The 27,500-nt window shown below is 49.0% G+C and overlaps 1 protein-coding gene across 9 annotated transcripts in view; it reads right to left on the reverse strand.

The window, feature by feature from the left end:
* adgrl3.1 (adhesion G protein-coupled receptor L3.1) overlaps nucleotides 1–27,500 on the reverse strand; it is a 100,453-nt gene that overhangs the window by 10,813 nt on the left and 62,140 nt on the right. For all 9 annotated transcript variants that reach the window (XM_048265562.1, XM_048265489.1, XM_048265991.1 and 6 more), the window contains 12 exons: nucleotides 25,152–25,547; nucleotides 24,414–24,514; nucleotides 23,902–24,087; nucleotides 21,744–21,782; nucleotides 16,214–16,397; nucleotides 11,506–11,628; nucleotides 10,557–10,762; nucleotides 9,346–9,522; nucleotides 7,527–7,736; nucleotides 3,887–4,107; nucleotides 2,064–2,130; nucleotides 826–917 (listed from right to left, as the gene is read on the reverse strand). In XM_048265562.1, coding sequence (XP_048121519.1) covers nucleotides 826–917; nucleotides 2,064–2,130; nucleotides 3,887–4,107; nucleotides 7,527–7,736; nucleotides 9,346–9,522; nucleotides 10,557–10,762; nucleotides 11,506–11,628; nucleotides 16,214–16,397; nucleotides 21,744–21,782; nucleotides 23,902–24,087; nucleotides 24,414–24,514; nucleotides 25,152–25,547 — 2,002 coding nt within the window. The remainder of the gene's footprint in view (nucleotides 1–825; nucleotides 918–2,063; nucleotides 2,131–3,886; nucleotides 4,108–7,526; nucleotides 7,737–9,345; nucleotides 9,523–10,556; nucleotides 10,763–11,505; nucleotides 11,629–16,213; nucleotides 16,398–21,743; nucleotides 21,783–23,901; nucleotides 24,088–24,413; nucleotides 24,515–25,151; nucleotides 25,548–27,500) is intronic.

Genomic DNA, 27,500 nt, shown 5'->3' on the forward strand with positions numbered 1-27,500 from the left:
ATACAAAATGAAAAGGACAAAAAAATAAGCCAAAACATAATGAAGCAAATAAAGTAATAAGTAAGTGAAACAAAAAACATGAAAACAGTTCTGAGATGTGGGGTATTCGAACGAGAAGATCTGCCAGCTCAGTTGCTTGAAATTCTCACAACCCGGTTTCCATGACAAAGCAGAAACTCAAAACAATGCTGGGGGGGGGGGGGGGCAAAGAGAGTGAGATTGAGAGAGAGAGCGAGCCCAGTCTCTCGGCACAGAGCAGCATACATCATCGACCTCAGCCCAGCACTCTCACTCCTCGTTCCCACTGCGGCGCCTGCCAGCTCTCCCTCTCTGTCCCCGCGTTTCTGCTGAGCCCTCCGCCCGCCTCAGTGCTGCCTCGCCACCTCACCTCACCTCGCCTCTCTCTCTCTCTCTCTCTCTCTTTCTCTCAGAGCCTGAGCCCCACTTATGAATATCAAATGAATAATCAATTTATGAAATAAGCCAAGTAACCCAGATTCCAGCCTATTCCCCCGTCGTCTGATGTGGGTTCCATTTTCATGTGCGGCGGCCCCGGCCATGCTGTTTGAGTTAGAGTGCGCCTTTGTCTCGGCACTCGCGCAGAGGGAGTGCTATGCTGTGGGCCCCGACATCACAAACCAACTTTCCATCAGACAGACTTCACAGGCACAATGAGAAATTGGAAAAGCATGGAGACAATGATAAGTGTGATGAGGTAATGACACGGAGTCGTCGGAGAAAAGCCCCAAATGAGAAGCTTGCGAGATCAAACGCACATTCAAGCGGTGGGTGGGGGGTAGGGAGGACAGAGAGGAGAAGCCTTACTTGATGTTGTCCAGGCAGCCTGAATCAGGCTTCAAGATGGCGGTGTGATGGAACATCTTGTAGAGGGCAATCCCCAGGAAGATCACGTTCAGCTGGAATGCACCAGATTAAAAAGGCATTACATTTCTCCAGTCCAATTTAATGCGTCTCCATTTCATTTTTGCTCAATGTGCCGTGCACACATGCAACACTTTTTTTAGTCTGTTCCGCCTAATGAGCACTGATTATGAATGGCTGTCTGAGTACCGCAAAACATGGCAAGGCACCACACACACACAGCACACACACACACACACACACACACACACACACACACACACACACACACACACACACACACACACACAGGGCACACACAAGGCACACACAGCATCACAAAAACGTAATTTCATTAAAATCCATGTCTTTCAGAGTAAATGGGGAAAAAAAGGTTGAGCTGATAGGGGCCTTCTCTCCATGAGTGACAGCTGGAGTCTGTGCTCGGCGGGTGCGCTCGGCTATCACAACCCCACACACTTACCACTCTCCACGTTTCCCTCCGCCCTTTTTCTCTCCAACATGACAAAACATAATAGAAGCTTCAGGGCAGTGGAGCGCCCAGAGAGCTTGGTGCCTGGTGCCGGTCTATTTCTGTAGTTATCAGTGATGGCCTGCTGACATTTTGTCATGAGTGGGCATCACGGACACACGTAGTGACATTCATCTAATTGGCAAAATGTCCTCGTCCGGCCATTATCTCGCTGCACTGTCTGTCTGCGGCTGGCAGAAGCAACAGGGCCACCAATAACCCCAGCGCTGCACTCGTCTGCCGTGAAACGCCCAGGAAAATCATTATTCCAATGTCTTAAAGAGCACTGAGAATATGTCCCGCGGAGGGGCAGTCAGAGGTAGAGAGTGGGAGTGTGGGAGAGAGTGTGACAGAGATAAAGTGGGAGAAAAACAGGAGGGAGGGAGAACTTTGAATTTGCCAAGACTGGTCATCTGCAAACAGTTTTATGGTTGGAAAATGGTCAGGAGTGTGTTTCAAATCGTGTTCATTTTTCTGCCATTTTGTACACTTGAGCTCATATAATGTGTTTTATGCAGTCACTTGATGAGTCTTAATCGGCCTGCTGATGGTGGGTGATGTGGGGTGATAAGTAAGCCCCCTGCGGCCCACAGAGTGCAGGGGCGGCACGGGGGACTGCAGCACTGGCTGGGCTGCCCTTGGGGAGGCGGGGGCTGGGGAGGCTGCTCACCATAATGATCAAGGTGGCCGGGCCTATGAAACTCCAGATGAAGTATGTGTCGAGGCGCAGCCAACATCTGTAGGAGGGGAGAGAGAGAGAGAGAAAGAGAGAGAGAGAGAGAGAGAGAGAGAGAGAGAAAGAGAGAGAGATGTGGGGAGGAAGGGAGTGGGAGAGACAGAAAGAGAGAGAGGAAGCGAGAAAGAGAGTGGCAGAAAAAAAACGAGAGTCAGGGAGCGGCAAAGGATTTACAGCAAGCAGGCCCAAGGGCATCCATCAGCACACAGAGAGTGACAGAGAAGGATAGGCACTTGTCTGGAGAGGAACCCACTGGGGGAGGGAGAAATATTATGGTGCATGTTCATTTAAATGCTAAATTATGAGCGCTAACCTGCACAGAGCTATTTATGGGCTAAGGTAATTAACACATGAGAGGAAAATGGAGGTGGAAAACCAGGGTTACTATGGGGGATGCGGTGCGCATGACAAGAAGACACACACACACACACACACACACACACACACACACACACTCACAAACAAAGAGGACATTCACTGCTCAAAGGACACGTTCAAAAAGCTCAATTAGCAATACATTGTCTACTACATACATACAAATTACATTCTAAATTACTTGTACCTAACGAAAGACGGCCACATCAGGTAAATAAACACACACACACACACACACACACACACACACACACACACACACACACACACACACACACACACACACGAGCACACACACAAGCACACACAATCACAAGCACAGACAAAACATTCACTGCCCAAAGGATGCATTTTAAAAGCTTTTAATTAGCAATGTGATGTTCATTGCACACACGCAGCTGACACACCGATGCCGCAGCAACAAAGACTGCGGAGTCCTCACACAAGGTGAAGGATAGCCAGTGCAACCCTTAAAGGGGAGGGGGGTCTGGAAAACAAGAGTCTGATTCATGACCTGCCAGTGAATTATTCAGCATTTCATTTCCAGCACAGTGAATGTACACTGCATCCACGACTCGGGGCCCCTGAAAGGGACTGTCCTTCTGTCCACCACCCTGCCTCTTATCCACAGAGGACCAGCAGCAAGTCAGCTGACTTAAGACCCAAGTTGACTCACAGACACAGGAGGAGAAGCGGGAGCAGAGTGCTGCTCAGAAATCTAAAAGCTTTTGTAGGTTGTCATCATCTATTTATGTTGTCTTAAGAGACTCTATGCTTTAGTGACCGCTAATTATTCATATTTGACCTTCTTGGACTCATCTATAAGTGATAGTTTACTATGAAATATTCATCTGTCAAAATGGTCCCCTATTTGGGCGTGTTGGTGATTATACTGTGCCACAGCATCAACACTGACATTCCCCTGTGGTCAACAGATTAAGTAATGCCATGCTTAACCAAAACCTGAATATCGTTTAAACATCTAAATCAATATAGCTAACTTTTGTATATATACAGTATGTCTATAAAACGGTAATGCACCGACATGCGCATTACAAATGTTATTTGAAAATATGACACTTTTTGTCATTTTGTGGATCTCTGCTGAGTTCAAGAGAAGACTGAGAAGAATGAAAAGAATGAGAAGCTGCAGGAAAACTTTCTAGAGCCTTTCAGATCCCATCAGCTTCCCAGCCAACTGCATGGAGGCGCTAATTAAGGGCCATATCAACAGATCAGCAGTGGGGGAGGATATTAGGGAAACACACACACACACACACACACACACACACACACACACACACACACACACACACACACACACAACCCTAAAGAGGTGTGTGTGAGCAGGTTGGCATGCCCACACTACTGGCGGTACTCACACTCTGTCGGTGCCGTAGCTCCTGTAGTCTACGGCGGCAGACACCCCCACTATGACCGCTGGCACGCCGTAGCCCGCCAGGTAGAAGTACTTGGTGCGCGAGTGCTCACTCTCAAACACCTCCACCAGCATGATGTAGAGCTGCACGCCTTCCAGAAACATCCACGTGAACGCCGCCAGGAAGAAGAAGTGCAGGAGTGCAGCAAACACTGCACAGGCAATCTAGGGAAACACACACACACACACACACACACACACACACACACACACACACAGCAGCATACACGTAACAGTGTCAAAAACTACACATAAACACCACATACTGGACTTTAATCCATACGGGCAATCTAAGGGAGAATATGCAGCCACCATCTCACCCAGCACACAAACATCAAAGGCGGTTTCTTTTAATCTGTGCCTCAGATTCCTCTCTCTAGCGCGGCGCCGCTCGCCTACCAAACCCAAAGCCGGAGGTATTTTTAGGCGGTGCATGAAGGTAGACAGTTGGCAGCGCAATCAAGCAAAACACTGAACTGACACCCTGAGCCACAGACTGTGCTGCAATCCACACGGCAGGTCGGCCCATTTAACCTGACCGCCCCCATCATGATCAAGTCTTTGTTTGGCGTCACCTGAGCGTCACATTCTATTTGCAAGTGCATCTTCCTGTTCGGGACGACTTGGAGTAGGTCAGTCCGCTGCTACTGTCATACTGTACATTCACACAGTCTGCCCGGCAACAACAGCGTCAGGGTAAAAGTAAGACCAATTTCTGCCGTGTTTTGACAGAGCTCCCACATGGGCCCAGGTGAGCGTGACGTGCCGTCAGACACCCGAATATCACGCCATTTAAAAGTGACTGTCACTCATCAGTCTGGCTCTGTGCATTATTATGTCTGCTGTGTGAATGTGTAATTCTCCTCTCCTAAATCACACCTGGTATCATAAGGCCAACTAAGAGAGCGACCTCAGAGAATTATTAAGGGCTGATTTGGAGCGGTGCTGCGTGGCGCGGCTAACAAAGCATCCGGCGCTCACACCTTGGGCGTCGCTCCCTTTAATTGCATGACACGTAAGATCACGTCAGGCGCCTCGAGAGAGCGCAGGAGATTTCCTGACGGAATTAGCAGATTATCCTCCCCGCTCCCTCTGAGCAAATGGAGAGGCAGGAGGGAGAGGGAGAGGGAGAGGGAGAGAGAGAGAGAGAACAACAGAATGAGTCAAGAGAGAGAGAGTAGGCAGAGAGGGAGGAGAAGGATGAGTGAAAGTAAGACAGAGAGTCAGAATGAGTGAAAGAACAAGAGAAAGAGAGAGAGAGAGAGAGGAAGAGCAGGAGCTTAAGAGAGCGAGAGAGCAAGAGAGGGGGAAGGTCAGAGGCAGACGGAGGCAGTGGTAATTAACAGCAGCTCTACAGGAGGAGGTGTGCAGCGTCTTGATGACTGGGGGCCAGCAGGCAGCATGCACAGGGGGGTGGAGGAGGGTGGAGAGGATGAAGCAGCTCATCAGGAGTGCAGCCTGGTGCTGAAGCGACAGAATATCCTGGCTAACCTGATGAACTATGAGTGTTGATCCCAAGAGCTGAATTTAAACTCCAGCCTCAAGGAAACTCCCACTGTATGTGTATGTTTGCTTTCTCTCTCTCTCACTCACTCTCTCTGTGTGTTTGTGCACATATTTCTGTGCAGGCGTCTAGTGTTTGAGTGTCTGTAAGTGCATATGGAGGGTGAATCTTCAGGTATTTGTCTTCGAGTAGCTCTAGGCAAGCCTGTCCATGTGTTAGTATGCATGCATGTCCAGGTGAAGGTCTATTTATCTCAGTATGTGCATGTGTGTGTGTGCTAATGTGTTACTGAGGGGGACAGAGGTGCATATTGCTCTCACTGCCTATCTTCCCTGCCGGTCCACCTGTGATAAGGCAGGTGGTGGTGTGTGTGTGTGTGTGTGTGTGTGTGTGTGTGTGTGTGTGTGTGTGTGTGTGTGTCGTATTGATGTTTAAGGATATTGCTGCTGTCAGTCAGACAGAGCCTGCAGCACACACACCCTGCAGAGCCCCATGCTCTCCGCACCCTCCTCAGTCTTCAGCTCTCCTCCCCACAAACACAAAGAGACCGCTCACCACCTCCTCAATCACCACACCAGGACAGGCTTCATGCTGCACGTGTCTGCCGTGATAGGAGCCGCGGACGTTTGAAGCCAGGAATATTTAAAGGTTCACGTTTCCAAGCAATCTGCTGGTTACATTTGATAAGCCTGACATTTTAAGAAAGGACAACACTCTTCCCACAATGCGCTAGCTTTGGCAAATTAAGGCAGATGGAATTAATAGTGTAATTGTCGATGTGGCTAAGTAATTATCTCCCCAATTAATGAGCACAGTCACTCAAGGACGAAAACAGGACAATGAGACACAGGATAGAGGAGACAGGCAAGCCAATCAGAGTTGTGCAGTGGGATGCCACACACACGTTTTAGTTTGTGCTAAACACTAATGACAAATCTACTGGCCGTGTTTAGCCGTGAGAGCCTTCATTTCAGCGGTAATTTCAATACACTTGTGAATATAGTTGTGATATGCTTTGTATGTTTTTCTTGCAACATCTAAAGCAGGATTATTCTGACCATTCCGTCTAGAACCATAACAATAGAGGGCACCGTTGAGGACGGATTTGTCTGGGAATAGTTTCCTGATTGAGTGTGCCTCTGTCCTGCATGTCCAGGTGTGCTTTACTGCTGACTCACCCATGGTCATTTTTATCTGTGCATCACTGTAAGCAGACCCAGACTTGTGTACGTGCAGTAAAAACAACTAGTCTGTTGACCCCATTTTCAGACCTTTCTGAGATGCAGCACAGCCTCTTTTCACCATCTTTCAGCAAGCATACAACTGACTATATGGTTCTGCTATTGTAAACATGTGACTTGAGACAGCTAATGAGTCATGTTGTTATGCATATTGTCATGGTGACAGAAATGCCTTTCAACTGCATGATGTTTGTCTTCTTTGGTATATATATATATATATTTTTTGGCCTTTTTATGCCTTTAATTGACAGGATAGTAGAGAATGACAGAAAGTGAGTGGGAGAGGGAATTGGGGTGGGATCTGGAAAGGACCACGGGACGGGAATTGAACCTGGGTCGCCGGGGTACGGTGCAGGTGCCCCAGCCAGTTGCGCCACGGCTGGGGCGATGTTTGCCTTCTTTTAAAAGGTATTTACAGCTATTATAGAATAACAATAACAGAATAATTCCAGTGAAAGTCATCTCAGCCTGTAACGCCCTATGGCCCAGCAGCTCAAATGCTGTTTTGCTCGCCAGAGTGCATGATGGCAATCGAGCAGCTGAGTCCGACAGAGCAGCACAAATTCGCCACTAAATTAGAACATTCAGTGGCCTGACTCGGACTCGCCTCGCTCTGCCCCAGCCTGGACGCCTCCAAACCAATCTCACGCCTCTAACCCATTAACCTGTGGCTCGCATGGAACAGGCCACCGCCAATCTGCACCTTGGCTCGCTACCCGAGTTTCCATGTCAACCAGGGCCAAGTCAGCGGCATGCAACCCAAATCCATCTCCGGCGGTGCGCTTCGCAGACGTGGCCGAGTGAGTGAGTGACCGCGCCGAGCGGCTGGCTGCCCTTACCGGCTGGTCGGCGCGGTTGATGCCCACGAGGAAGAGGGACTCGGCCATGAAGAGGCTGATGCAGAGGTTCTTGTGGATGGTGTTGCGGTCACTCTGCAGGCCACGGAAGAAGCAGAAGGTGAAGATGCAGATGAGCAGGCAGACCAGCGACAGCAGGATGCCCACCCACGTGATCACGTCCAGCAGTAGCACGTGCATCGGGTCCGCTTTCTGTAGGAGCACATAGGAGAAGAGGGTAAGTGTGTGTGCGTATTGGGGGGGGGGTTGTGGTTTGCAGTCAAAAATAGTGAAGAGGGAGTATTGGGAGCACGGAAAGAATTTCAGCACAAATCGGAGTGATGAGAAGGAATGAGGACAGCTGGGGGAAAAAACCACAAGCGTCACACACAGTTGAAAGGAAACAGAAGTGAGGACTGAGAGAGAGAAAGTCTCAGTTGCAATGTTGCGCTGCACATCAAACAGGCGTCGAGTGTCTATCTGTGTATGCATGTTTCCAAAGCAACCCTGCAATTGGAAGAGAGTCAACAAAGGGACGAAGGTCACTGCATTTCTATATGTGTATTTGCATTAGTAACATGCTAGATTATGCATGTATACATAGCATTTCCATGACATTTACAGGGCCATTCATAGAGACTAGTCTTGTGGTCTTTCTGACCAACTACACATACAACTACACATACAACAAGCTACTCTTCATGGCTGCCTCCAGCAGTCTTTTCATGATTATACGTCATATTTCATCTGTTCTGCTACCCAGTGTCTAAGCACGATGTCAAAGAAAGACACCAACCTCAGTATGGCACACTATGGATTAGTGCACACTACATGTATTAACAACGGTGTAAATGTGAGCAAGTGTGTACCTTTGTATTAGTATGTGCAAGAGTACATGTATTACAGTGTGCATGCCCTGGTATGTGGATTAATGTGCACATGGTTTCTTTCAGACTGTGTGTATGCACTGATGTGTATTAGAATATGTGAGGTTTGTGTGTGTGTGTGTGTGTGTGTGTGTGTGTGTGTGAGTGTGTGTGTGTGTGGAGCAAGTCTGTCGGCTCCATCCATCAGTGGCTGTGACCCGGGCCGGCCCTGTGTTAGGCCAGTGAGTGATGGATCTACTGCTCCCCCTCTCCCGCCAGCGCGCCCAGAGATTGCTGCCAAGGCACAGCCAAGCGTGACCCCTCCGGAGGCAGCCGCCTCACACACACACACACACACACACACACACACACACACACACACACACCCACTGCCCTGATGCTGCACTGCCCTGCGCTGGGGCCCAGAGATGTACAGGGGCACCGCACAGAGATTTGTGACTCCCCACTTTTGGGGGCAATTTTTTCTGGATTATTTCTGACCCAATTCTGCTTTGAGGAGTGGCTGTGTCCAGGACCTAGTTGATTATTTCTGACATTATGGTGCCACTTCACTAATGTGTGTGTGTGTGTGTGTGTATGTGTGTGTGTTTGTGTGTGTGTGTGTGTGTGTGTGTGTGTGTGTGTGTGTGTGTGTGTGTGTGTGTGTGTGTGTGTGTGTGTGTGTGTGTGTGTGTGTGTGTGTGTGTGTGTGTGAAGAGAGAGAGAGAGGGAGAGAAAGAAATAAAGAAATAATGTGGCCGTGTGTATGGAAAACATCTGGAAACTTCTGTACATGCGCTTTTAAAAGAAACTGTGTAATAAAAAAGATAAACTAAAAACTACACTATATCTTTGAAATTCAAAGGACAGGTCTTAAAAATCCTCAAGTTTTCCAGCGATCGTTTTACATAAAATGATTATCAAAGCAGAGCAGTGTGCCGCCTGTTGACCCTCACCTTGACCTCCACGTGGGCCATAAGCACGGCGAAGTTGGTGAGGTGGGTGCAGGAGCAGCTGGTGTGTGTGCGGTTGGTGCCCAGGAGCCGGCAGTCCTGCGTGGACCAGTGGCCCGTCATGGTGCGCTTAGAGTAGCTCCAGAAGGAGCAGTTGGGGTTGAAATTCTCCTCGGAGTGCTGGGGAGGGAGGAAGGAGGAGGAGGAGGAGGAGGAGGAGGAGGAGGAGGAGGAAAAAACAGATCCCTGATCAATAGGAACAAATCACTGTGAGAGCTGACAGCCCATCAGTCAGAGCCTGTTCTGTGAGGAGACGCTTCTGGAATCAGCTCACGCTCAACCCTCCAACCCCTCCTCTCGACGGCTGCCTGTCCTTTATAAATGCCACGTTCCAGCGTTTCTGAGTCGTTACTTTGCTAGGGGAGGCAGTATTCTGTTCTTGCAACGAATGACACAAAGCATCCTCTTCTTGAAGGCTGCGCCCACAAAGATCAAAGATAGCAGTGAGCTATGTCATTGTTTTTATTTTGTCCTTTCATGCTTTGTCTCTAATTTAGGTTTTTAATCTCACTGCTCTTACTGAGGAAGATGAGGCATGAAGATGCTGGTGGTGGGTAATAAGGCGTCGAGGGAAAGGTCTCTGCCATCTCACTGTAACTGATGGCAATTACAGCTGGAGCGTGAGACAGGGCTTTATGCGGGCGTAGCTTTTGATCCATGGCAAGTAAGTGTAGCATAGCATTAAGAGTTTGGAGCAATCATTTCTTTTCATTCATCATGGATGAGCTTCCTGCTGCACACCTGTGGCACCAAACTATGATCTCAGCCGTTGGAGCTCACTTCCTGATCGTGTAGCAACGACACTGCCATTGGGAGTGTGAAAACGCACCCCTGGCATACATATGGCTTTCTGAAACCGAATATACTGGGCTACATAACACAAATCACAAAGGACAATTTTGAATGTGTGGGAAGTTCCTCTTAGTCATGCATCAAATATCATACATATTCATACAACCTCATTCATATTCATGTCATACATATTGCAGTACAGCAAAGTACAGTAACTGTATTTAATGTTTTATGACATCTTTCACATTTGATTCACATCAATATTGTGCACCTAAAATAAATGATTATACAATAATAGGAATATACTTTCACCTGCACATGCTATGTCTATAAATGCCTGAGAGTGTAGGTGTCCAACAGACCTGCAGGTGTTTGACAGTGAAGACCACAGGCTCCGACAGGTAGACCTTGTTGGTGTCTTTGTTGATGGCGGCGGTGATGACGGGCGAGTTGACGATGAGGGAGTAGTTGGGGTAGACCGCCTCGCTGCCCAGCCTCACGCTGGCGTTCTCGGTGGACAGGTACTGACCCAGGTGCTTGTAGAGGACCAGCGCCATGCGGATCTCTCCTGGAACACAGAGAGGGGCACGAAGCGTGAGGCTCAGAGGTGGCCACTCGGCCAGGCGTCACATGGCTTTTTTTTTCCCGGCCGAGCCACCGTGAAGTGTTTGACTCGCTGTCTAATCTTGCAAAGATTTGTGGGAAAGTGGAAGCGGCTGTGCATTCTCCTGGGTTTGCTGAAAGGGCTTTTTAGCACGCCAAACATCTGGCAGTTACCACCCAGTCAGCGTGTCCACCCTTTTTCCATCCACAGACTTCATAAAACAATACCAATTCAAGCTATTGGTTGCGGTGAGGCCTGGACCACATATATTTGACTATTTGAATATTTGACTTGAATAAAATGTCTGACTGTTTAGGAATAGACTGGTCCATATGAAGACAGAAAGATGAACATGTAATGGTTCTTGATGTAGGAATGTTTAGATTGTATCTGCCTCACATACTAATATGACACAGGCCTGGCTAGCGTTGTGCATATCTTTGAGGGCCTTCAGTAAACCTTGTGAAATGTTCCACTGTTATTCCATACTGCACATGTTTCACTAACAGTACAGAGTGAGGGAGTGACAGGAGGATGGAGGAAAGAAAACAAAGAAGAAAAAGAGTGAGAGAGAATGAAAGAATGGCAAAAGGAAAAGAGGAATGTGTAGAGACATAAGGGAGACAGACGGAAGACAGAAGCAAAGGAAAGAAAAAAAGTGAAGGATGAAAGATGGAAATGAGAAAGAGAGAGAGTGAGTTCCTTACCGTTCCTGCCATGCTGTTTGAGGGTGTTTGCAGAGAGCTGGATGGAGTTGCCATGGAGCTCAGACTGGGGAAACGTCAGATCAGCCAAGCTCCCATCTGTACTGAGGCGAGCCACTTCCAACTCTGCCCAAACAGAAGCAACACAATATGCACAAGCAAAACACGTCAACACAATAATAACACCAGATGCACACAAACACGCACGCACCCACACACACACAGCGACAGACAAACAGACACACACATGCACACACTCACACATGCACATGAAGCCAAGTTGCCACTCTGTGGGCGTACCTCAGACCCCCGACTTGAAGCTGAACTGTCCCCTCCAGCTTTGCACTGAAAGCACCACCGATACGGATGCTTAAAATAAGATTTTCATCCATTCAGCTCATAACACTCTCTGTGTCTTTGGGCCTTTCTCTAGTCCTCCAAATGGACCATTTATAGGGGGGCGTTTTTGTATAATTCACAAATCCAGGTTTGTCATGTGATTGAAGTTTAATGTCTGAGATAAAGCATGCTAATTGGAAAGTAATTAGAGCTGCGCTGGGCTCTCAGGCATATGATGAAGGATTTCACAGCCGCACGGCATCTTTTAATGTTTCAAATGAACTCCTCTGGTTTCCAGGAACTTTCAGATCTGTGTTATGTGTACAGCACTGACATGCCAGTGGAGATTGGCAACCTACACGCTCATCACAGGACAAACCTGCACAGCAGTCCCGTCAAAGCCCTCACAGGTAAGTCCCGCCACTTGGAAGCCATCTTGGCAATGCCTCTGGGCAGCTAAATGAGTACTGAATGAAGTACATTGCTAGAATCACTGTTTAAATCTGACCTAAATTGCATATCCAAAAACCCCCTAAAATACGGCCTAAAAGAATGTTTGTTTGGGTTTCTTTGCTTACTGCGCATGTGCCACATTTCTGCATGGTTATTATTAGAGTAACAAAATAAACACGAACAAACGCGCAGGAAAGCCAGTGACAGATTCGTCATCTTTGGCGCTACAGAGCCTCCCATTTTCCTTTCCTTTCCAACCTCTTTGGGCCAGTTCACTATCGCTGTCAGCATCACTAAAGTCCCATTCTGGGGAGAGAGCCCCTCCTTTGGTCCTGCATCTTTTGGCATCCTTCCACAAGCAAGAGCGTTTCCCCTCCTCCTCTCTTTCTCAAGATAAGCCCTCTTCAGAGAGGCAGGCAGCCTCCTGCTTCAGTCCCCACCCACACACCCACCCACCCACCCAGCCAGCCAGCCAGCCAGCCAGCCAGCCAGCCAGCCAGCATGCCAGCTCACTCACCAGCCTACCTCGCCTCCCCACCCGCGCCATGCCACGCCATGCCACTCCTCCCCGCTCCTCTCCACCCCTTGCCTCTCACACAGGACCACGTGGAAGGATGGCTGTGTGTCGTGAGGAGTGGAGGAGAGCTGCGGCTTGGCCACATGAGATAGCAGCCTCACATCTGTGTCAAAAAGGGATCTGAGAGCTCTCTCTCCCCCTTTCCCTGTGTGTGTGTGTGTGTGTGTGTGTGTGTGTGAGAGAGAGCGAGAGAGTGAGAGAGAGAGAGAGAGAGAGAGAGAGAGACAGTGTGTGTGTGTGTGTGCAAGAAAGAGAAAGAGAGAGAGCGAGAGATGGAGAGAGAGAAAGTAGTGCTCAGTTATATATAATACACTACAGTACTGCTGTGAAATGCGAAAAGTCTGCATATTAAAGCAGAGCACTGCACAAACAGCTAGATCAAAAGCTAGAGTGCAGCCTCTCATGGTGGCAGAGGAAGAGAAGAGAAAAGAGAGAGAGAGAGAGAGGAGGAGGGAGAGAGGGAAGAGAGGGAGGAAGACAGAGTGGAAGACAGACTGAGAGATCGTGACACAAAGAAAGAAGATGAAGCACACAAACAGTGTATATACGCACCTACAGAACACACTGCATATGCGTGCACACATGGTCCCACATACACACTTCATTCAACACACACACACACACACACACACACACACACACACACACACACACACACACACACACACACACACACAAACACACACACACACACACACACACACACACAGTCGTGCACACACATACGCACACACACACACACACAAATTTCAGTGCACATGTGTGTGGAAGGAAGCAGCAGGAGTGTTCACGCTGTGCTTAACCTAATTAGCTGAATCTCATCTCTACAAACACTCTGTTTTATACGAAAAACATTACAGTCATTATAATCTGGGTTCGCCACTGATGTGGCATTATCCCATCAAGCCGCTATATTTACATCACCACTGCGCTGGTTTTGTCGCACAAATAAGACAATATCTGTGCAGCCCCCACCCCTCCCCTTCGGGTGCCCACTTTTCCGGCGTGTTCTGGCTGAGCCTCTGTGAAGTGCTCAGGGTTTTATTCTGGATATCTCGCTATTGAAAAGCCTGAAAAGAGCTTCGAGCAGCAGGATGAGAACAGAGATGGAGGGAGTTGGGGGCGGCAGGGAGGAAGAGAGTGGGAAATAAACGAGGAGAGGGGGAGAGAGATGAAGCCTCTCTGAATAAGGGGATAATCAGAGCGATTTTTGTTTGTAAGATTAGCTGTGAGGCGAGATTTAAGATTTCAGATCAAAACACCCAAGAATTTGAGTCCTAAAAACACTCACACTTTTTGTTCCTAACCCGAGGGCTATTGCATCTAAAAACTCAGATTAGTGAGTCAGAAAATCTCAAAGAAGTTCTGCTGAAGATGTCTCGCTGGCTCTGGCTGGGTGTCAGGGGCTGATGCCGCACCTCTCTGCGTGGCACAACGATTTTCTTGGTGACAGGGGGGGCGCCAGAGCCGAGACGCAGTTGAAATGTCAAAGTCATGTGATTAAGCAAGACATTGCAGTGGAAAAAAATGCACAATGATAGAGAGCAACAAAATCTCCCCTCCCCCAGAAAAGAAAGCCCCACAGAGCTGGAAGGGGTTTCCCTGCGAGACCTATTTTTCTCTAACAAGATGCATGTGAACTGGCCTTGAGTCCTGTAATGCAGGGATAAATTGTTTGCCAGAGACGATAAATTTCCTTCTTTATGCTCGCTGGAGCCGCTGGAGCAGAACGGACTAGTGATCATGGCTCCCTGAGCACCAAACCGCCTCTCCCTTTCTCCAGCCTTCTCTTGCCCTCCTCACTCCAGCTCCACATTCAGCCCCCTCTTCCCCTCTTCCTTTAGCCAGCGCTCGTCCTCTTTTCTGTGCCTCCATGGCGCTTTTCATCCCATGGTCACCTTTTCACCACATCAGCCTATTTTCTATGAAGTCCTAGTCCTGTACCACATCCATCCTTCCACCCTGTTTCTCTGCTCTCACTCTCTTTCTCTCTCTGTGCTCTTCATTCCCTTCTTCACCCACCCACCTTCTTGTTTGCATTTTGCCCCCCTCTGTAGCCCACCTCATCGAACACTTCCTCTCTACTGTGCCAATAATGTATCTCTCTCTCTCTCTCTCTCCCTCTCTCTCTCTCTCCATCTTCCTCACCCTGAGCAATTGTTTCATGTGTGGCTGGTGGCGGTGGATCTGTAGTCAGGGCTTTTTGATTATTCCCTTTGCTTTGATTTGATGTTTCACACTTTGCTGAGCATCAGACTCCATTAAGGCTCTGTGCTGCTGCTGCTGCCTCTGCTGCTGCCATCTCCGCAGTTGCCTCAGTGACTGCTGGCACAGCCCGCATTCTGTGTTCTGAGGTAGTGTGGGGGAATCAGGCGCACCTTGCAACATTCCATTTTATACCCTCACACCTCAACTAACTCTCTCTCTCTCTCTCTCTTTTCTCTCTCTCTCTCTTTCTCGCTCTCTCTTCCTCTCTTGTGTTGTAACACTCTCTGCATCTCACACCTCCTCCCGTGCCAGGTGTATAAGTGGGTGTTATTAACGTGGCTGCTGGTCGCCGTGTGCTTTCAACACGTCCTCGTCTCAGAGCTCGGAGCCCGCTGTGCCATGCTCTGCTGTGATTCCCCGCGGTGCGCCGCACCATCGTACTCCCAGTTGTCTGTATGGGCTGTCTGACCGTGATGGCTGGTCCAGCACTCTCCCAGACTCACGCTCAGGCCAGCCCCACTTACTGGTTTTCTATGGCCAGGCTTTTAGCTATTCATCACAGCAGTGTTGAGTGGCCGCGTTAGCCTCGCGCGCTCTTCTCTAATAAGGAGCCCCTCAGACATGTGAAGAGTTGCGTGCTGCCTGTGCAAAGGCCGCCCCCGCACCAGAGGCCTGGACTCACCGGGCTGTGGGCCGTCTTTAGGGAGGGGGGCTTATTCCATGACTCATCGTTGTGGAGGCTCCACTGCATGCAGTACACACACATGTGCAGACTGCAGTGGTTTAGTGTGATGCACGTCTGACTGGAGTCAGGACGCCCTTCACAATCTGAGTCAGAGGGATGCTCACAATAAACAATGTGTGTGCAGCTAGCTCTACATGAGTGTATGTTTGATTTCCTGATGCACAGACATTCCCTGAATAGGCCTGCTGTAGTTTGGCCTCAGGTTGTAAGTGTGTGTGTGAGAGAGTTTATGGGTGTGTGTGTGTGTGTGTGTGTGTGTGTGTGTGTGTGTGTGTGTGTGTCTGTGGGTCAGAACAAGTATCAGGTGAAGATAAAACTCATATATTATCACAAGATTTATGCAGACAAACATATGTGTGCGTGTGTGTGTGTGTGCTGTCTGGACTCACGGATGTTGTCTGCACTCTCCTGCACGGTGTCAGTCTTGAGCAGGTTGTCGGCCAGCATGAAGGCTCCGGCCTCCATGGTGTCCAGCAGCAGGGTGGCTGACCTCAGCTGCTCCCCTGTGGCCAGCTCCCTCCAGGCCGGCTGCGCCCGTGTGGTCAGCAGGTTATTCACCGTGTTCACCATGGCCTTCAGAAACACACCAGCACATACACAGAGATAGAGAGAGAGAGAGAGAGATGGAGAGAGACAGAGAGAGGGAGAGATGGAGAGACAGAGAGAGGGAGAAATGGAGAGAGACATAGAGAGGGAGATGGAGAGAGACAGAGAAATAAAGAGAGAGAGAGAGCGATGGAGAGAGATAGAGAGAAATAAAGAGAGAGAGAGAGAGAGAGAGCAGGAGTCATTACACTGGGGGTTAATTCAAATTCTGTTCAGTGAATGGACTGAAATGCATTTGAGCTCATTCCGCCAGCTTCAGCTCGCCTCTAATTTCCCACAAGGAGTTTCTCCAGCAATGAATTCCATTTCAATGGGATGCCAAAGGTGACTGAACTGAAGTGGGGATTCATTCAGTCTCGGGGTTATGGAGGCTAAAGTAACAATGGGCATTTGACTTTTGTTAAATTCCTGTGGGGCCATTTAATAGTCTTAGGCCAGAGATATGGCTATAATACATTCATTAAGGGGTAGAGGGCTTTTTGGTATGTGGAGAGTGTCACTGTATCATGGGGCGTGTCAGAGCATGATGCTACTGAGCCATCTGAGTCAAACCGGACTAGCAAATTTATTACATTATTTACTGCTATCATGGTAATAATTGTTTTTTAGTTAACAGTGGGAAATGAAGCATCATGCATGGTGCAACAGAATGTATATTATACTATATTATAGCAAACAGTACTATAATATAAAATATAATATAATATAAACGATATTGCCAAAAGTATTGGGTCACCTGCCTTGACTTGCATATGAACCTAAGTGACATCCCATTCTTAATCCATATGGTTTAATATGACGTCGGTCCACCCTTTGCAGCTAGAGCAGCTTCAACTCTTCTGGGAAGGCTTTCCACAAGGTGTAGGAGTGTGTTTATGGGAATTTTTGACCATGGGATGTCACTTAAGTCAAGGCAGGTGACCCAAAGTTATAATATAATATAATATAATATAATATAATATAATATAATATAATATAATATAATATAATACAATATAATATTTAGTTGCATTAGTTGCAATATTTAGTTGCTGTAGACAAAATCCAAATCTGCCAAATCTGGTAAAAGGTAAACTGAGGGGAATGCAGGCAGGTGTGTGTGGCCCCAGTGGACATGGTGGCCAGCAGTAGGGGGGTGTGGTCTGCATCATATCAGTGCCCTAATCAAGCTCCACTGCCTCTCTGGGTCCATTAGCACCAGCTATATCATGTGGCTTCATCATGGGCGTCATCATCAGTGTCCGGCAGAGTAGTAGTGGTGGCTCTACATGATGGAGGTGGAGCTTTAATTGCTGTAAACTACTCCCCAGGCGAGCCCTGGCTTCTCCCCCGTCACCTTGATGTCACTTTGTGAGGGCCCTTCTCCGCTCGCCCTCTGTCTCCCCTTCTCCCCTGCCTTGTGTCCGCATGTCACATTGTGGCGGGAGTCAGAGGGTCACGGTGGGTTTGGTGAATATATAAATGAAATGAGGGGGATCTCAGCATGCTGTCATGTGTGACCTCGTCTCCAACTGCACAGTGATTCCCCACAGAGCCCCGCGTCTCTCATAGAATCCATTTCCCCGCGTCTGCTGGCTGCGCTATAAATCTGTCATCTGCTGGGATCCAGTGATAAAACACGGCAGTTCATAGCGCATGGCTATGGCTCCACCGGGAGCTCTGCAGTGCGAAAATGAAAACAGGTGCCATCAAACACATCACACACACACACACACACACACACACAGGTATTGAGGCATACGTGCACACATTTAATAACACATACACAGCACATTCACACAGACACACACAGACACACACACACACACACACACACACACACACACACACACACACACACACACACACAAGCACACACACAATGACTCTCATATGACTAAACTGTATATACACACTCGAGCACACACACGTTACTGTGAAGACACACACACACACAGGTCCCAGTGGGGAAAGAGGGTAGAATGAAAGGATATTTTCTTATTGATGTTGGTGACATTGACTGACATGAGCGCTCTATCATCACTCACTGCCAGGCAGACAGGCAGACAGGCAGCAGCAGCAGCAACAGCAGGAGCGCAGCTTCTCCTTCTCCATGAAATCCCCTCCCTTCCCCTCCACACTACACCAATGCTACATACTAATCTACTCCTGCACACAGCACTTAACAGCCACGCCACTCACACACTCACTAACACACATTCACTTTCTTTGGTAATATCTGCATATCTGAAGTATCTGCAATGTGTGGGTATGTGTAAATGTAAAAATTGAAATACATTAAATTCAATGAATTTGCCAATTCTGCTTGTGAAAAACCTGTTTTTGTTAATGAAATGCAAACATTTTGTCTTAGAGAGCTTTGAGGGGGGATTCCTAAAAGTCATGATAATTTTGAGTAAACTGCCTATTTGATGTGCCCCAGTTATTAAAGCAGCATCTAAGTGCCACAATTACTTTCATGGACTCTCTCCTAGCAGGACTGAGCACTAAGATAACCATGTTAACCTGACCTGTCACTGTCTGTTTCCTACCAGAATTTAAATCTTAACCCCCCATCCCCATGCCCACCCCACCCCACCCTACCCCCCTGCAGTCAGGCAGTGGACTGGCCTCCACCGAGAGAATGGACTGATTTTAGATGACTCTGTTTTGTCGTATTTTACTCAGAGGGACGACTGTGTGCACTGAGGCACATCATTCTGCTCCAGTTGCCTTCGTTGTTGCAGAAGAAGGGGCACTGCGTGGCACAGCCTCCACATTCAGCACCGTGCCCTCCATGGTAGTGGGGACGTAGCATACGCCACGCAACACCCACTTCAGGACACGGCGCAGAGACGGCCCTGTCCATGTTCAGGAGGCTTCAGACAGCACTAGACACTGACTCTTATCTTACGGCATTCTCAGGGCAGAGCAACATGCGAAGACATATATAAGAGATATATAAGAGACATACAGTCCGGCTCTGCAGAAGGAGCTTCTTCAAGGCTGCGGCACGCTTAGTTTGAACATTTTCAATATGCACTGCAGAAGCAAACACAGATACGCATGACACACGACACACACACACACACAGACACACACACACAAATGCACGCATGCACACATACTGTATATACACACACACAGAAAAAAGGACAAATACACAGATGCAGACATGCATACACACCTACAAATACATGCTCATTCTGCACTATCTTTTAGCTTCACTCTTCACACACACATACAGTATACACGCACACACACACACACAAACACACACAGTCACACACGCACAGTCTCACACACACATATACACACTCATATTCATCACAGGCACGTTCTGTGTTCATATACACTGCACTGGAGATAGGACACACAGACACACAGCCACAAAGCCACACACACACACACACACACACACATACACACACACACAGTGCTAAATGGAGCAGAACTGAAGAGCTTTGAAGCTGAGTAGCTAATCCAGCGTAAAGGCTACATCAGGCTAGCGCAACAGCACAAGCTCACTCCATCACCCCCACACACACACACCCCCGCCCCAAAAAAACCCCTCACATCTGTGCAGGTTGGCTTGCTGTGTATTGCTTTAGATGTTTGTATGACTGTGTGTGTGTGTATGTGTGTGTGTGTGTGTGTGTGTGTGTGTGTGTGTATGTCAGTGAGAGGGAGACTTCTGCTTGTGGCCATTTCAAGCCTCACAATGAGAAGCTGTGGGGTGGCTGACTGTTTCTTACTGCACCTTGAATTCTGGATATTACACTACGCTGCTACCAACACCTACCTGTTAAAACATGAATTAATAATCAATAAGCCGAAAGGTCCCTCCACTGCACCCCCACCGCCTATTGATCCCTCTGATCTCACAGAGCCTGGAGACTCCATAAATCTCTACACCAATCAATATGCGGCCAATAGATGACCAGAGGACAACCAAAAGAAGAACAGCGAGCGAATCTCAATATCACCACTCCCTCAAATATGGCTCTGTCTCAACGCCCCTTCTGGACAAACAGGCATCCATCTGGTCGAACTCTTTGCATGATGAGATTGTCTTCTAATCACCACTGATTTCCTCCTCTTGTTCCCATTTATCAGAGGCCTTGCTCCCTCGCTTCCTCTCTCTCTCTGTTTCTCTCTCCCTCTCTCTTCTCCACATCAGTGAAATTAAAACATAATCAGGACCACAGAATTAATGATTCCCGGCATTATGAACCAAACACTCTGGCTGCTGGTCTAATCCACTAATTACGCCCAAAGACAATGAGTGTGGCGAGAGGACGCGGGTCTAATCAGAAGGTAGAAGCCACTCTGGAAGGGGTGTGTCTGTTATAGAGGACCTGCCTGCTCTCACTTCCCTAATGATGAACGCTTTATTAAGAGCAATCATTAGGAAAATATAGTCAGTCCATCCGGGATGAAAGAGTTTTTTTTTGAGTGGCCCCACACTGAAGAGTAGAAGGGCAGAGGCAGAACAGTGTTGGTGCATATTGTGTTCACTGAACAGTTTAACTGAATATGTGTACACAAGTGCTTTTGCGCTTTATATTGCTATTGATCTGTTTGCTGTGTTTGTGTGTCGGGGTGATTACTATTACTACTTGGCCTGTGTGTGTGGATCAGTATGCACATTGCACGTCTATGCATGCGTGTGTGTATGTGTGTGTGTGTGAGACTGCATGTGTGTGTGATGGGTGGGGGTGGGGGGTGTCTGTATGCATGTCAACTGCAGTGAAGTGTGCTTGCTTTCTCTGGCTGCTCTCTATGACACTGCTGACCAGTGCTGACAGTGATGCTTTCACAGGAGAAAAACTGCTTTGCATGGATGCAGCAAAAAGTGCCAGCCTCGAGAAACGGTCAGAAAAGCTCACTGGATTTACATAGATGAGTGCTGAGCTCTCCCTCCCTCTCTCCTTCTCTCCCCCTCTCTCCTTCTCTCTCCTTCTTTCTCTCCCTCCCTCCCTCTCTTTCTCTCTCTCCCTCTTTCTCTCCCTCCCTCCCTCTCTCTCTCTCGCAACTCTTCACCTGGACACAGACAGCCAGACTAACATCTGTGAATGCCCACACACACCACCAGCAAACACAGTCTCATGCTAAACATAGCACTAGCTCTCTAACATACTGTAGCTTCCATGGATTTAACGAAAGCCTTGACAAAAGACCAGGGAAAACACAGACACATTAATGTCATGAGATCGTAGTCCAGGCTACAGTGATGCCTGACACAATGACTCTACATCAGTGCTTCCTAGTGAGAGTCTCAGAGTGACTGTTCTGTCAACCAAATGCATTCAAGGATTAGTGCACTTTGCTTACCTGAATGAATTGTCTGCAGGCTCTCTCTCTCTTCTGAAGCTGCAACACAAATAATAATAATAATTAATAATATTTAATATGAATAGATAGATACAGAAGCAAGGCATAATTATCCAATTCCCAACCTGTCTTGTATCTATTGGTGCTTAATTACTACCCCTGTCTAAAATGACGGAAAATTATTAAATGGCATCATTACAATTACCATAATAATCGGGCACATTGCTCACTCCAAGTTTTAATTTGAATATTAAATAACTAATAGACATAATGTGTCCTTCATGTTTTTTTACTCAAAGTGGACTGGTGAGCCAAATGCTTCCTCTTCGGGGAGATGCCCACCACACACATAATTAAAAGAGCCAATATTTAACACACGTAAGGCATGTTTTAATTGTGCACTTGACCACAGAGGTGTCTCTGGTGCGTCTCATTCATGTGTGGTGGTGGTGGCGCACAGGGAGAGGGGGTGGGGGGGTGTACTGGGGGGTTGAAAGGAGGAGGGGGCAGTTTTGTGCGGCGTCCATGTTTGTTGTCTTTCATGTGGGCCGTCTCTGGTGAAGTCCTGGGAGCGGGCGACTCATCTCTTCTCTAATTTGCCACGCGCGCGCATTACATCAAGGCCCTGCCGCTTTCCGCTCGGCAGCCAACTGAGCAGGAAGTGCTCCCCTCAGGACCGCCCTGGGCTTTGATCAGAGCGAGACGTCCTGGGGCTCACACACACACACAGACACACACACACACACACACACACACACACACACACACACAGAGATGCTCACAAGCACATACTGACAAACATACCCATGCATACACACACATGTGAGCACACACACACACCTATGATGTCTGTGTAACTCGGTAATTTAGTCCGATACACAAAAACATACAGTATACACAAAGAACCATGCACACACACACACACACACACACACACACACACACACACACACACACACACACACGAGCACACACACACACACACACACGCGCACATACACGAGCACAAACACACACACACACACACACACACACACACACACTTTCACAAATTCACTGAAGATACCACTTAGGCTCTCTCGCTCCCCTTTTACTCCCATCTCCTTTGAAACGGTCAGAATGGCTGCTGAACTCTTGTCAATCGGAGAGGAGCGGAGAATAAAACTGTGTTCCGGAGCTGTCTTTGGGAGATCACTCGGAGACACTGAAGCCGAGCTGGAGGGTGGTTATTTTTAAAGGCCGGGGAAAGGAGAGATCGGGAGGTCCGAAAAGAGACAGCCCAGCGCCTTCAAATGGGCTGCAGACCCAGGACGGAGAGCTGGAAGGGAGTGTCAGGAGGAAACCTCTTGAAAAAAAAATAAAACGTGGACGCCTGCCTTCTAGAATCAGGCTGATGTTTACTCCGGTCCATTCAGCCCCAGCCGTGAGCTGAATTAATAATGCTAACTCCACCGCTTCAGATGTGTGTGTGTGTGTGTGTGTGTGTGTCTGTGTGCGTGTCCACATATGCTTGTGAGTCCTTTTGTATCAGCGTGCCTGTGTGTCTGTGTGTGTGTCCACATGCCTGTGTGTCCTTTTGTATCAGTGTGGCTGTGTGTGTGTGTGTGTGTGTGTGTGTGTGTGTGTGTGTGTGTGTGTGTGTGTGTGTGTGTGTGTGCTCCAGGACAGATAGATCTGCATTGTGTGCACTGGCTCTGTGCTGCTCACTGCAGCATTAGAGGAGCAGGGCTCCATCCCTGGAGTGAGTTTTCCCTCCCAATCAGCACACGCGGCGCTGAGCTAACATGGCAGATGGGGAGAAGTAGGTGACATTTGCTACTTGAGCTCTGCGCCTTCCTCTGGACTTGTTATGGCGATTGCACACCAACACATTATCACTGCATTATTAAGGCTGAGGTGCTGAGAATCTGTCAAAGGTCTCCATTACAGCCGTCTAACCTCCGAGCAGCGGTTCATCTGTATTGACTGTGTGACCTTGTCTGTGTTGGAGCACAGGAGCGAGGAGGCTCTATTGTGCTGCCTTCTCATAATAGTGTGTGTGTGGTGCTGAGTGTCCAATGACACAGAGCCCCTGTTCTTCAGTGGGATCTGCTGATATGAGAGGGTGGGCTGAGGTCAGGCTCTGTGGGGGGTTGGGTGGGGGGGGGGGGGGGTGTACCTTGGTAAGGCTGCGGGCGGCCGTGTCCTTGCCCCCGGGCGTCAGGTTCCTCAGCTGGATGTCCAGCAGCTCCACCAGCTGAGCCATGGCCCTGACGGTGGAGGGGATGTCGCCGGGCCGCAGCACGCCTTTGGTCTGCTCGGCCAGCTCCTGGGCCACCACGGCGGCCGTCTCGCCAGAGCGCATCTAGCAGCAGGGGAGGTGGAGGAAACACGGGCAGAGAAATATGAGCAGAGGAGAAAATAAAGTCGAAGAATAGCAGCACGAGAGAAATAGCGAGGGCAGGAATGAATATCAATATATTTGCAATTCATTCTTTTTTTCCCCTCTCTCCCTTTTTGCAGAATGCTCCAATGTGACCCACTTGAGAGCAATCTCAGAAGTGAGCACTCTTTAGTGATGTCCTGCAGTAAAAGAGCACATCCTTCTTCAGCTTCAAAGGGGCTTTGCCATGTTCAATATCCCCATCCCTCTGGTCACAGCCCTGCCCCTGCCCCATGGGCGACATTCACTCTCTGGGTGATATAATTGGTCCACGGCGAGGAGCAGTTGCTGAGGTCTGGCCCCTGGGGTTCCCAGTATCCCAGTGTGGTGCACATGTATGTAGCAACGCCTGCAACACACACACACACACACACACACACACACACACACACACACACACACACACAAACAAACATACCCAGACGGCGCCCACATTAGCTTGGCACTAATGCTAAGGCGCCATACTTGCGCCATATCGTCAACTTCAGCGTCTTGACATGTCATTGTGCAATCACTGAATGAGAGATGTGGCTTTTTATTTATAAACATGAGCGTAGCCCTCACGCTCCAGTTACGGAGGCCATCGGGGCACATCCAGCGCACCGCTGACTGACTATTAACCCACATCTGCAGCGAATATGCGGCCGATCCATAGTTTTGGCACGGTCAGCGCATTATTTAGCATTTCATTGAATTCTGATGGTCGCCACACAGTGTGAATAAAACAGGGTGACACATATGGTTGTACTATAATGTATTAAAGCCTATTCAAACTTAACATATCAGTTATTGTATTACTGTGTTGTATAATTGATATTTCATTAATGCATTCGTTGATTCTTTCATTCATTCATTCACTCATTTCCTCTGTCTGATAATGAGATGTTTACTGTGTGAGTTAAGCAGTAGTGGTGCAGAATGGTGGCAGTGTGTTTTCCGTGCCTAAGGCTGAAGCACTGCCACTGCCTCCTCTCCACGGCCCTCACCTATGGTGCCCGTGGGGCAGGGCTGCTTGGAGACTTGTCCCTGGTGCGTGCGGGGCCAGGATATCTCGTCCACCAGCCGCGGGAGGCAGAAGTCCATGGCGACGGGCAGCTGGGGCGAGGGCTGCAGAGGGGGGCTGTGCTCGGGGAGGTGGTTGTTGTTATTGCTGCTGCCGCCACCACCACCACCACCACCACCACCAACACCACCACCACCGCCACCACCACCGCTGTCGGGGACGATGGGCCGCGGCTGGACGGTAGTGGTCCGTGCCCGCGGGCTCAGAGTGGAGGTCAGGAAAGGACGCATGGTGCCTGTGTAGGCGTGGGGCCGACTGGTGGTGGACGTCCTGAGGGGCGTCAGCTCCTGGTTTGGGTGCAGCACCGAGGAGGGGGGCTCTGGGAGACAGGAAGAAAGAGCGAGAGAGAGAGAGAGAGAGAGAGAGAGAGAGAGAGAGAGAGAGAGGGAGAGAGAGAAAGAGGGAGAGAGAGAGAGAGAGAGAGGGAGGGAGAGAGAGAAAGAGAGAGAGAGAGAGAGAGAGAGAGAGAGGAGAGAGAGAGAGAGAGAGAGAGAGAGAGAGAGGGAGAGAGAGAAAGAGAGAGAGAGAGAGAGAGAGAGAGAGAGAGAGAGAGAGAGAAAGAGAGAGAGAGAGAGACAGGGAGAGAAAAAAGAAGCGAGACAGAAAGATGGAGAGAGAGAGAGAGAGAGAGAGGGAGAGAGGCAGAAAAAGTGAACGTCAGTGACACAGACAGTGACATGGAGAGAGATATTTAACAGTTTAAAAAATGGCCGTTCTATATAAGTGAAAGACTGAGCGCCGGGCAGCTGTAAAGCCTAACGGTGGAGACCACTCCAGGTCTGCCGTAAAAGTGAATAATGACGCTATTTCAAGGCTATACAGGCTGTGATGTCATGCTGGAGGAGAGGACCATCACTCGCTGCGCTGCGCGGCTCTGCTCTGCTCACTGCCATTCCTGCGTGCTCAGCACAGTCCGCGTTCTCTATATAAATCATTACCCCACTGACAAACAACATGACCTCACTCACAACACGCAGCGCAGACGGAGGCCACCACAACACAAACACGCCGCTGCCTCCGACTCCCGACGCGATTTGCGGAGCCCCGAGCCTGGAGAGCCGTCTCTATTTTGGACTTGCGGATGTTGATGGGTTTTTAATGACGGGGCCCTGGCCCTGAGCTGCTGTTGCCTGGGCATGGAGCACATGCTGATTTAGGCTTGTTTGCTGGCAGCCCTCGTCGGAAATGATTCTATTTTTCAGCAAACTTCCCACGTTGCGCTGCCTCCTCGCTCCTCCTCATTAATTCTGCTCTGTAGCCTCACTCCTTCTTTTTTACATTTCCATCTCCCAATTTCTCTCCCCGTTGGTCTTCTCTGACTCTCTAGTTTTTCCTTCACACGTCTATTTTTTCTCTCCTCCATCCTTCCCTCTGTTCTCTCTTTCTTTTCAGTCCTCCCTTTGCCCCCCCCCCCCCTCTTTGTTTCTCCTCCCACCACACCATGATTCATGTTTCCATCCATCACTCCTGACAAGGTGTGTTTTTCTCCACTGTTTCTAGGTCGGAGCGGGGTACTTGAATGAGTATTGTGCGTATGTGTGTGTGTGTGTGTGTGTGTGTGTTTTGTGTGTGTGTGTGTGTAGTACTCGGAGTGTGTGTTCTGTCGAGCGTTTTTAAGTGTGTGTTTTGACAGTCTGGCCTGAACTCCGAGGCGAGGGCGGACGTGGTGGTGGGCGGGGGTGTTGGGGGTGTCTGGACTGTCAGCCCGTCTTGGAAGACGAGCAAATGGGAGGTGAGGAAACTAAACAAAAAGATTCGGCAAGGACACGACAGCCGGGCCCTGAGAAACACGCTCCCCTCAGCATCTCCAGCCCCCGCAGTCAAAACAACAGTGTCCATCACTCTCACTCCTGACAGAAAAGGGACCTCTGTTTGCACAAACATCTCCACCGAAATGGCCAAACAGCCCCGGACACGTTATGTCTAGCAGCCCTGACCCCTGAGCATGTGGCCAGGGAAAGGTTAAAAGGTTATAAATATCTGTGTGAGAATCTGGGATGACTAACTGTTCCCCAGCGATTAAAGAGCTTGTTGTGGGGGCTGCTGGGACGTCAGAGGAGGCTCTGTGGCTCCGAGGCTCTGAGGTCCCTATCTGGGCTGGCGGGCTGGTGCCAGGCTGCCTGATTCCCGATTCCGGGACGCCCAGTTGTTTGTGCGAATATTGCCTCTACTGGCCTTGTTCCGTTTGAAAATAGAAAGCGTTGTAAATCTCGGCAGGAAGGGGGTTGCGCCGGGGGGGGGGGGGGGTTGTGGTAGTGTGGCCTGGCAGGCA

This window comes from Alosa alosa, chromosome 1, assembly GCF_017589495.1.
Source record: "Alosa alosa isolate M-15738 ecotype Scorff River chromosome 1, AALO_Geno_1.1, whole genome shotgun sequence".
Lineage (NCBI taxonomy): Eukaryota > Metazoa > Chordata > Actinopteri > Clupeiformes > Clupeidae > Alosa > Alosa alosa.